We start from the raw sequence: 12,276 nt of genomic DNA, 5'->3' as shown, positions 1-12,276 counted from the left end.
CCTTCCAACCCAAACCATTCTATGATCCTTTGATTCTATGATTATGGCTGCAGAAAATGTGAAGATATGATGACTAAGAAATTTTACTTGTGATCGCTGTTACTATTATGCATAAGCATAAGGGGCCACAGATCATGCACGCAAAGATCCCGAATGCCAGCCCTGATGCAACCAGCCTGTTTTGTGTTTGAATTTTTCAGCCTTTAGGCTTTAAATAATCATTAAGTAGTGCCTTTATCAATTTCTGGGTCTCCAGCTCAGCTTCAGTGGGCTTTTCAAGTGCACTGAAATGATCTAACTTAATTCATTCCAACTGATTGAGAAGTATATTTAGATGTGATTTGCTGATGACACAGCACTTCACGTCCTTGTTTTGGGACAAGTTATATTTAGGTTTGCAAACTTATTTCACAGTAAGTTGCTCTTTGGTGCGCTCAGACAGAACTGAGAGTCTACCCTCCTTTCCAGCATCTGCTTATAGATGATTGCAACTTTTAGTGGCTTAGTTTTGCTTATTGTGCCTCACTGGTGCAGGCAGCAGCTCTACGATATGATTGTGACCAGCTTCATTAAGAAAATGGTGGTAGCGTTTCATGTTGCCCATCTGCTGGGTGCAGAAAGAAAGGACACAACCGCCTTCAGGCAGCGGGGGAAGGAGCAGGCAGACAGGCCTGGTGCCTCCCACCAGCACTCCCAGCTGCTGCAGAACATCCTTGCTCCAGCATCCTTTCTCCTCTAGAAGAAGGGAGTCGAATCAGCCCCTCCTAAGTAAAAAAGTGTAGACAAATACAGGCTTCACATCGCTTGGTGGAGACACTCCCAAGGGATTTTTCTGTATCCTGAACAAATCTATACTTATAAAATCAATGGCAACAACTAACTCCAATGTGAAGAAGGCTTTGGAAGGTGGGATTGTTCTAAAATTAAAGTAAAAAATGTTCACTTAAAATAACTAATAGTTTTGCCAGACACTCGGAGCCTCTTCTTGGCTGAGAGACAATCAAAGAAACAAATCTTTGCTACCCTCATGTTCCCTTCGTGACATCCACTTTCATCCCTCAGCTGTGATTTTAGCCCTGGGGCTGGGAGCAGAATTAGGCTTACTTCACCGAGCTCGGGGCATGATCTGGTATTGATAAGACAGAAAGATGTGGGAAGTCCTTGGTGAATAAAGTAGATGCACAGGCTGTCCTGATTCTCAGGCTTTCTGTTTGCAGAAAGATGCCCAGCTCTTCCAAGGGCCGCATTTGCTGATGTTACTGCTGAAACGTATCCACTGGGGACCAAACTGTATTATGAATGTGACAGTGGCTATGCGAGAAGAAGTGGCCAGTACTCGGGAATTCGGTGTGAGAAGAAACTTCAGGTTGCTTCTTGGGTCTACAAAGTATTTGAATGTATTGGTAAGTGATTATTGTCCTTTTTCTACACTTGTGGAGGTCTTTTTCCAATGAGTTAGTCAGTATAAGACACATCTGGGCATTGCTCTAACAAATGATCTTTTGCGCTTATCTTTGCAAATTAGAACTTGCAACAATTCTATCCTGCCTCTAAAAGTTCGGGTGCTCTGGCTTTGCTCTGCTCTTCGTCCTGCTGCAATTCAGCAAATATAACTTCTTCCACAGATGAGAAAATTTTGTTGTCAACGGCTCCCACGATGGAGTTAGATTTTACACAGAAGCCAGAAAGAAAAACACAGAGCCCTGCACTCCAGAAGCGAGAAAACCTTTCAGAGTTTGACCAGGAAGGTAAGTAAGAGCCCATTCATTACTGTAACACTTTACACTGATTTCCATGGAAGCAGTGTAAGAATGATGAGTAATTTTTAATTATTTTGACAGACAGAGAGAAAGAAACATTTGCTATAATATCTTGGCTGAAAAAGTGGTATGGTGTAAGCGAATGACTGTTTTATATCCTAACAAAGAATTAGGAAGGCTTGGGATATCCTGTTTGTCTGTATTTTGTAAGAATACAAATCATGTTGTTTCAAGAACAAAAGCAGTAGGTAAAATCTATCCTCTTTAACTGCCTTGTGATCCCACAGATTTTTGTGGTCCTCCCAAGACTATTCCACATGCCTCTTTAAGCCCGAACGAACAGTATTATGTGGGACAAGTATTACATTTCAAATGCCAGAGTGGTTACGATAAGCGACCCCCCATCTCTGGCACCCGCAAGTGCAAGAAGGTGAATGGCAAAATCATCTGGACCTCCCTTGACATGCAATGCACCAATGACAGCAGCTACCGCGGCGAGTGGCCACCACAGACTATTGAGCCAGGTAAGATGGTTGCTTTGGCATCACATCGGTGTCATGACCTGTTCATGCAGGGTCCAGACCCCCCAGCTCAGTACATCAATCCTGGGGAACAACCTGCTTGGGGTTCAGGATGGAGAGATCAGCGACCTCAGGGCTCTGACACTGATGGGGAAGTCATCTCTGACTGATGGAGATGACATCTCTGGGGAGGACATAGCTGCATCCTACTTTGTCTTGGGTGTCCTTTCATACTAACTGCAAAATTGCAGGAATTTGTGAGCAGATGGAGCCACACCGTCATATACTGGGAAGAAAATAGTAGAATAAGCCTTTTTCTTTTCTCCTTCCTCCTGGCAGCTATAGGTCGTCTGTTGTCACTTCACAGTGAGGTACTCCAAAAGGTGTATCTAAGTATCCCTCATGATTGCTGAGGGTTTTAGGATCCAGAGTTTAGCTAGTCCATAGCTAAAAATGAGTGATGTGGCTCAGCTCTAATTTAACAGCTCGGATGCTGTTTTGAACAAAAAGCAAAAAGCCCAGCGGTATTGCACTATAGTCCTTATGGACCCAGATTCAGCAGGACATGCACACTGCAGTCTGGCAACTTGAGTTTCACTGCTCAGGGAGCCAGCCAGGCTCTCAAGTGAGGCTGCAGAAACTCTGTTTCTTCCTTTTATGCCCTTAGATGGGTTAATGCAAAAAAAAAAAAGACCTTCATGGCCTGTACGCCACCTAAATTAACTATCTTTTCTGATGGGATCTCTCCTAACTCTACAATGAATGAGTTCAATATGCAGAGAGAAAACAGAGCGCCTTTCCCAAGCATCTATGATAGCACTGAGGATCTTGGGCCCTCTCTGAGTGGCAGGCAGAGCTATTGTAGGTGGAACGACCCAGATGTCCACCACCTTCATAATCCTCAGGCTTTCATTACCTTCCCAACCTCCTCTGAGGTAAGGGAGTGCTGTGGGCTGAATTTTGCAGAGGTGGGAGCCAATGCAAGGTCAACACAAGAGGACTTTTCCTACCACCAGAGAGTGGAAAAAAATGGTTTTCACCAGTAATTGGGTCTTTAAGGGGAAATTCATCTTGCAGAACTATAGACATCTACTGCATAGATGCCCACATCTGAGCTGGACTGCCTTTATAACCGACAGAGGGGAATAGGTGTTGATGGTGCTGTGTTAGCTGCCCTACTTCACAAGTCTATTTTAGTGTGAGGCGAATTGCACCCTTTAAAGGCTTGTTTCTCCCCAGTGACTACAGCAGAGCCCAGATGACTATCTCAGAGGCCACATCTACGTAACGGTAGGTGAGATGAATGCCAGCTCTTGTGAGCCATACCAGGCCATGTGGTAGAGCAGGATGGTTTGGGCAGGCCCTTTTGCCTGCAGAGCGACCTCGCAGGTGACACTTCACCATCGTTGCCTCTCGTTGCTGCTCTGACCGTAAGAATGAATCACCTTACTCACTGGACACACTATTTCAGCATTAACCCAGAACTTTCTCCTCTTCTTCATAGAACCATCTGTTTCCCTGTGGTGTCCGGTTCAGAGTGTTCCAGGTACAGCAGTCACAATTTGTGGTTTGGTCTTTCCTCCTCCTTCAGGACAGTTATTTTTTTTCCATTGATAATTTCACGTCGTACTATCAGGATGAAGGAACTTCTTGCTATGATGGAAATAACCCATCAACATACCAGTCCTAGAAAATGATACAACCTATTGAATAGTCAGAGATTACAAATATTTGAAGTTTTAAAATTAGGATTATGAAAAACATGAGACTGGATGATGAAATAGGACATCTCGGCCTTTAATTCAACAAAACGATAATTCCAGTTTCCTACAAAAGTACACTCAAACCTAAGCAAGGTCAGGTCTTTGTAATTAGTGCACCAAATATTTATTCCCCCAAAGTGTTGCCTTTCTCTTTGTTACGATGTGATGTCTTTAATGGGTCTGGATAAGGACTATCCTCCCCTTTCTCAGTTCTTGCCCCAGCATTCAGCACAAAGAGATTTATCAAGAGACCACTCTTACAGGACCTCTTGTTAAAATCCTGCCGATATCTCATACTGGCTCAAGTTCAGAGCTTCCTTTCCAGGATAAGGGAGAAACTCCATTAATTTCTTGCACCAGGGAAGTTTTGGGTTACATTTCTGGGGAAAAAGATATCCTGTTTGAAGCCATGTTTCTGAATCCTATCTTGGCACCTTGAAAGTCATCCTTCCCAATCTCATATGAAATAAAGACCTTAGCTGGATCCCATTGCCTGGAAGATACAGTTCACTTCATGCCCACCATTAGCAGATATCAGATCAGCACATATGTTGATATCCAGGCTGGAAGCATCTATTGATGGTCAAGAAACAAACATGGCAATTATTAAGTCTGCTGTGCAGAGGGAGAGCTGCCAGCCCTAGCCTGACTCTATCCTCATTGCTGCTTTGATGCTCATCGCCAGAAGAGCAAATCGATACAAAAATCAAGAATTTCTCTCTCTGTAGGTTCGACTCATCCATCCTTTTCCTCATCTGTGATACTGCCAGTGACAGGTATGCAATTTTGTTAATTGGACTCAGACTTCACCCCATCCCCCAGAGACATTACTTTGCCTTTCAATTTGCTGTTCTACTGAAAAGATCCATCTCTATTATGAGAGCCAATAAATATACTGCAAGACACATCTATGTCCGTATATTGGGTGAGAAGTCAGTAAAGAAAGTGTAAATAGAGACTGTTTAAGCACTTAAGCTTTTTATAGAGAGGTTTTCAAAGACTCATAAGGGATGTAAAAGAAAATAGATCAACCAAAAGTCTAAGTTTTTAAATGAAGCAATTTTCAGATTCTTTCTCTGAGACTTTCTGTGAATTCAGTGAATAACTTCAACTGGAAAAAACAGGAAAAATGTAAATATTTAAATGATGTGTTTCACATTTTCAAAGGAGTAAAAAAAGGATGGGCAAATAAAATATTTTCTCAGCGCTAAACTGATGCATTTAGATCAGTCTGAAGAGATTTTCTTCTCCCCCTTCCCCATCTTCCATTCAACAATTAGCTGCTAAAATAGAAATTGTCTTTTACTGTGCATATGCTCAAGACTTTGTACAAGGGCTCTTGATTCCAGCTGGAGTCTGCTGACAACTGTAGCACACATTATAATAAGGAGGAATAATGGAGTGAGATAAAGGAAGGGAAGGAGGAGTATTGCAAACTATGCCAGAGACTGCAGCATCAGTAGTCCCTGGTTATTTGGCCATGGTTGCTCTCTAGTTGCCCAGGTCCTCTCTGGCTGGGTCCTGGGTCCCCAGGGAGCAAAGCAGTGGGGCAGTATGAAAGAACTTTTGCCTCTGGGCATAGGGACAAGATAAGCCCCTGTCCCAGGTCTTGCCTGTTTCTCCCAGTTGGAGTAACTGCAATAATTACAGCTAAACCCAGGTGCTAACTTGTGATGATTTTCTGTTTTAACAGCTATCTTTTTTGTTCTGCTTATCATTCCTGCCGTCTTTGTATGACTCACCAAGCGGAGAATACGGTAAGTGGGACGGAACCAGAAAAATGTGAAATCTAAAAAAAAAATCCCTAGCAGTGGAAGAGCTATCAACCAGATCAGCCATCTTACTATTGCACTGCTTAGATTTCTGAGTACCTTCTTTGGTATTAAATAAATGACCCTGGATTTGGGGTTGTCTGGTTCAACTATTAAATACTGGCACAAGAAAAGGAAGAATCAGAGCTTTTGAAATCAAAAAGCACGCTTTGTCCCAGACATTGTGGAACTGAGAATGGCAGTTCAAATAATGGGTGGAAAATGATCCCCGTAGGGAAATTAAGGTTAATTATGCAAATATATTGGTTTCAGATAGATTACGCAATCAGTCTTTTTCTCTCTGGCTAACCTGTGGGAAGTCTGGTGGAGCATCTGCCACCACGACCACGTAATTCTTCTTCCTTCATCCCCCCGATTTCTCAGTCGTGTCATGACAACCTTGTATTTCAGACTTATTTTAGTCTGGCCTCCTTGCTGTTTCTATTACTACACTGAGATGCACAAAGGCTGTTCCTGTTCACAGGCTCCCCAGCCTAGTTAATCCAAGATGTTCCTATTTGACACTTGGGAGTTCTCCTTCTCTCCTCTCTCTTTGCTAATCCTCACCCCCATTTCTCTTCATGTTCCTTACTAATTACTGATAGGCTCTGGTTCTCTGCTGAATGGGGATTTTTCTCGAAAAGGAGGACCTTGTGAAACCACATCAGCAGTGCTTTTTTGCCAAGTTCACGATACGATAAAGCCATAGAAAGTGTAGACAATGCTTTGAAACATGTTTTAGTGAAGATGGTCAACCGTGGTGCAGATTGCCCGGGCCATTGTGGGATTTCTGAGAATATGATACGTGTAAAATTTGCAGGAATGATCTACATTTCACTAGCCCTGTGGTGGAACAAGTGATGAAATGGCCAATACTAGATGAAACAGTAACTGAGATCCTAAGTGGTGTCTTCTGCAAAAAGTACTGTGTGGTTTCACATAGTAAATATAGAAGAAGCCATAGAAAACCTGCCTCTTCCCAGCTATAGTAAAGTCTTTTTCCTGCTGTAGAGAAGACTTCTCAGGGAATTGCGGCGTTCATAGAATCATAGAATCATTAAGGTTGGAAAAGACCTCTAAGATCATCAACTCCAACCGTCAACCCAACACCACCATGCCCACTAAACCATGTCCCTAAACTAAACCACGTTCAGATCCAAACTCGTGAAATCGATGCCTTGCCACAGAAGAAACCAGATTGTACCAGCAACTCCAAGACCAGCAGTGGCAAACAAGGAGGAAGCCTGGACGCTCAAATCTAACGTGTGAAGGAGGCAGGAAGTATTCCGGCTTCATTCTTATGGGGACAGAGCAACTTTCCACCTACAAGTACGGGTGGAGGGAGTGCACCCCGTCATTGACAGACGGGGAAAGAGCCCTGCCTGAAACTGCTTCCCAGAAACACTTCTCCTCCTCCTACCATATAGCAGATGTATTGCTAATATAACTGCAGCCTCTCCCAAGCGACCAGGCTTACATAAGGACCACTCGCCCAAGCACGTTAGATGATGGCACCGTCATTACAGCCCACACACCACCTTCCTCACAAAGAGAGATGCTGGACACCTGATGTCCCCTGTCCCTTCCCTACCTAGATGGATCAAATGCAGTCACATTTTTCTCCTCCTCACACTGTTCCTCTTCGAAAAGGAAGTTAAACCCATTTACCCTCTGTACATAAGGTGAAAATCTTACTGGACTCCCTCATGGTTCACTGTACACATGCATTCGTCATTGCTCCCCTCTTCCCAGTTATTTTGGACTAGCCCTTTCCACAACAGTTATTACAGTATTCCTCCAGCTCAGAAAAGGATGCTGCAGATTGTGGCAGTTGATTAATTTGACAGCTCCTTTTGTAGCTGCAGAGCACCAAAGAACCTAATGCAAAAGCATTTAAGGACAGACTCAAGCATACACAATACTTGACATGTACTTATAGTACTGGGAATTTGTGAAGTTTCAGTAGTCTTCTGCCTCTTTTTAGCCACGCTCAGCCTGGGAGGATGAGGTTCATCTGACAAAATGCAAGCATCTATGTCTGAGGCAGACAATGGGGAGGAAGAAGTCCCTTTTGAGAGCAGTTCATCTCACCCTATTGCCTATATATATATGTGTATGTGCATATTTATTTATTTATGCCACATATATATACTCACACAGATATACAGATATATATATACAGGCCAAATGACTCATGGTCTAAAGGCACCTGTTTCTCTGCACTGACTCTAAACGATGCCCAGATTGACCAGATTAGCTATAGCTGCTTACATGGCATATGACAAAAGCCATGACATATGGGATTAATCCCTTCCTTATAATTCAGGAGTCATGAGATCTTAGTTTTCCATTTTGTGATAGAGTGTCATTGTTTTACTGGTTTGTATTCCTGTTGAGTTATTCTCACTCCATAGCCTTGATATTTATACTTCCCATGCCTTTTTTTATTCCTGTTGGAACAGGACTTATTTGTACTATGTATCTTTATAAAGATGGTTGTATAATGGTCTATTACATGCTGTTATTTTGTATGGGAGCAAACAACAATCTGTATTTACGCAATAGATGATAGGTTTTCACGCCTGTCAGCTGCTCCAAAGACTGCAAGCACTGGTACTAAGCTCTTCTTCTTCATTCAGTCGATGCATGTTACTTATTGCTAATACACCTTCGTTAAGCACTGTAGTTAGGCTGGCATGGCTTGTCCTGCTCAGGGCATTTCACTGGAGAAGGTTAACATTTCATCTACTCCTAGCATGCACATTTTTATGCAGATAACGAGAGCAGAGTCACATGTCTCCTACTGCTTAAGGTTAACATTTCATCTACTCCTAGCATGTACATTTTTATGCAGATAACAAGAGCAGAGTCATATGTCTCCTACTGCTCCAGTGGTTTTTCCTCCTTTCCCTAGCCAGGTTGGCTCAGGGGCTCTCTCTCCACATTTTGTCTTTGTTTCTTGGAAATTAAGAGAGACACTCATTGGTAAGGGACCTGTAAGCAATAGTGGGTTACAGACTGGACAACTGTTATGGGGGTTGGTTTTCCTAGCTATTAATGTCTACATAGAGAGTCTGAACCCAGGTCACCTCCAGCACGGGAGCTGTATACGTACTTTATTGGGAAGCTATACCTCTCACTTGAGCTGGACTTTACCTCTCGGTAGGGCTTGTTGGCCTTCTGGGGAAATGTTTGTGTTTGAGGCTTGAGCCTTCAACACAACAAGCAGAGAGCAAGTAGAAATCAGTAGGACCCAGCCTGGGAGCAAAACCTACCGCTAGAAGAGGCTGTGGCCGAAGGGGCACCCACCCCTCTTGTGCTTTCTCCACGGCCGCTCTCACTTGTTTTACATGAGGTGTGGTGGTTGATATTTTTATTTTGTACACTTTGATTTTCTCAGCATGGAACAACTAATAAACTATAACAATAAATTGTTCTGGATGTTTGAAAGGTAGCTTTTTCTTCTTGCTATTGATCTAAACTTTGAAAAATACATGATTTATTTTCCGTTACCCTCTCATTTTAACAAAAGGTATGACAAACTCAGGAACATGTCCCAGGAAGGTTTATACTAAAGACCTGTGCTAAAGCTTACGTCACATGTGTACTATCACAGCTAACCTTTAAAATGCAGGAGGAAAATAAAAATATTTGAGCAAGAGGATCTCTGGCAATGATGTCTCCAAAATAGATAATGGAAGCAATTAATAGATTTTTATGATCTAAGGGCAGTGGAGCTCCCTTAACCCTAACCCTCCCCAAGGAATGGAAATACACATACTCCTATATCATGGCCAAGAACCCAAGTGTGAGAAAATGTGTTTTTCCAGAAGTCTGCAGTGTAAGAATCCACCTGCACATTGCAATGCGTCATCATATGTGCCCTCATATAGGTGTCTCCATGTGAGCTGGTCTCATCACAGTGGAGATAAGAGGAGTCTAGAGACACTCAGCTATCAAATGCAGGTGTCCACCCAGGTTGAATAGTTTTCCAGACTCCATGGACGGCATCAGCCATTGACTCCATTGACTCTACAGGGAGCTCAGACAGCAGCTCGCATGGAAACACCGACAGATTGATCTGGTTGCCTAAAGATAGGTATCTGCCATGATCTGAGACACCCAGGGCTGTCAGAGACATCTACATAGGGCTGGAAGCTACAACACAGGATGACACAGGACCTATGTCCTCTTCTGCACTGATAGCTGGAAGCCAAGCAGCACGATTTGTTTGTGCCCAGCCTGCAGAATTACCCCCACATGGAAACACCTACTATTAGATGTCCCAATAAGTGAGCTAGATCCCAGCCCTAGAAGTCATGAAGACTTGCAGAATGTGTCACTCACCTCTGTAGACGCATCGCTGAAGAAACCTGATAAAAACATTTCCTACCACCCTAAGACAAAGTAATTTCTTAAGTTTAAATTTAAGCGTGTTTTTTGGTTGCAATGACAAATAAAAAACAATAATAGGTGGGGATCTTATGCACAAGTACTGTTTGGTGGCCAAAAATGGCTCGTGTCTTAGACAATTTAAACAGTAGATATAAGGCAAGGTTGAGAAGGAGTGCAAGTAGGCAGTGAAACAGTTCAGCTCTGCCTCTCAGTCACAGCCTTAATACTGCAGCTACCTACACATTTTCTAGATTTGGTTTTACTTTTTCTATAGGAATAACAGCATGGCAGGGCAAATATGTGCTCACCTGGGGAGTATAAAGCATACGAGCAAAGACTTCAGGACTCCAGTAAGCACCAGCTCCACCAGTCATTTCCAGGTCTCTAATGATCTAATTATTTTCTTCTCCAGTCTTTCTGCAGAAGAAATTCAGGGAAGATATTCCCTAACTAGATTTCATTTTTAATGCATTCATACCCATACTAAATATGACCCTTTCTGTCAAGAGACTCCAGAGGTGTCATCCTAACTGTGGGGAGGTCCATGTGGGAGGAGGATGTGGTCCATGGCTGCAGGGCAAAATGGTGCTGCAGAAATGGTTTGGCTCTTTGGCAAAAAACAAAACTGGTTCCTCTACCCTGCCAACAGCCTCCACCTTCCCCTGTCTTCCTAACACGGCCCTTTCAACCACCTGATGTACCGCCAGGACCCAGCTGTGCAATGCCCAAGAAGCCCAGCAAGGATGAGGGCTCCCAGATCAATGCTCAGAGCCCAGCAATCCTTGGAGAGGCTCCCGGGGAGATGTCACCGTAGGTGTCCCCAGGACATCTCCCACCTCCTCAGGGAAGCTGGTGGCGGCACGGCTGCAAGCTGACGAGAAAGTTGATTTCACTCGGCAGGTCTGGGGCGGGAGGTGGGTATCAGAAACACCCTGCTTCAGCGTTTCCAGACCCAAATTCTCAGAATTTCCATTTCAAGGGGAATTTGGAAACTCTTGGGGTTTCGTTCTGATTCAGACTGAAACCACATTTTGAAATGACAAAATTTCCTGTGCACAAGTAGCCCTGTTTTCCAGCTCGCTCTGCTCAAAACCAGAGGTTTCTCTCTCCTCCAATTTTTAGTATTTTTGTGCTGCTCAAACTCCCTCAATCCTTGGTAAAGTTCTGATATAGGGCAGTGTAAGAGGAAAATAATAAAACTAAAGGTTTTTATACTCTCCTTTTAAGCCTAAAGTCACAGTGCACAGGAAAATGAAGATAATTCTATCTTCGTTTTATGGACTGGAAACAGTGGCACTGAGGTGACTTTGTAAACCGGTCTCAGTCCCAGTCCAGTGCTCCGAACATTCAGAGTAAGATCTCAAAGCCCCAGGAGTAAATTACTGTTTACCATTTACGCATGTAGCAGTTTGTTAAAATAAGTCTTCATGTACTGAACTAAGAAAATGCGAGCAGGTTACTCAGAAAGAGATTAGATTCAGGTAACATAGCTGGCGAAAGACACGTGGTTGTGTAATTTGTCAGAAACAGAGTGCAAATTTACATTTTAAGTACTTCACAGAAGCCAACGTGATACTTAGAAAGCAAACATTAGTTCATAGTAGGAGACCTGGCATCTTGGATCTGAAAATATTAATCTCACAGCTTTATGGCATGTGGAAAAAATATTCCCAGCAAATATCCTGAGAGTTGTGTAAGATCGTACAGACACAGCATAAAGCCTTTCAGCACGTGCAGTGTTAACTCAGCACGTGCAGTGTTAATTCAGTGTTAACTCTCTTCCCCAGTTTAAAATTTTATTAATTCCTCCACATCAGATCTGAGATCTCCATTTTTTTGAAGGTTTCCTCCAAGCCTAGTTTACGGCTGGTCTGGCAGAAGTTTTCCTCTTCCCCTTCTGCTCATTTGCTACCTTTATGCAAATATGTTCAGTGACCCAGTTGTTTTGATGGTGCCGTTCCCCTTTTTATAAGCTCTCAGCAGACTTTTCTGCTGTCTCATAGGATCATAGAATCATTAAGGTTGG

The 12,276-nt window shown here is 43.1% G+C and overlaps 1 protein-coding gene across 1 annotated transcript; it reads left to right on the top strand.

The window, feature by feature from the left end:
* Nucleotides 1-116: 116 nt before the first annotated feature.
* Nucleotides 117-5,781, top strand: LOC104072843 (interleukin-2 receptor subunit alpha-like; the record flags this gene model as incomplete). The annotated part of the gene is given in 6 exon segments (XM_009572432.1): nucleotides 117-136; nucleotides 1,218-1,403; nucleotides 1,626-1,748; nucleotides 2,048-2,284; nucleotides 4,773-4,820; nucleotides 5,738-5,781. Coding segments are annotated over 6 exon segments (658 nt in total), but the record flags the coding sequence as incomplete, so codon positions are not given.
* Nucleotides 5,782-12,276: the final 6,495 nt, after the last annotated feature.

Source organism: Fulmarus glacialis, unplaced genomic scaffold, assembly GCF_000690835.1.
Source record: "Fulmarus glacialis isolate BGI_N327 unplaced genomic scaffold, ASM69083v1 scaffold9952, whole genome shotgun sequence".
NCBI classification, from domain to species: Eukaryota; Metazoa; Chordata; class Aves; order Procellariiformes; family Procellariidae; genus Fulmarus; species Fulmarus glacialis.
The sequence above is the reverse complement of the archived record's forward strand: the minus strand, read 5'-3'. Positions and strand labels throughout refer to the sequence as shown.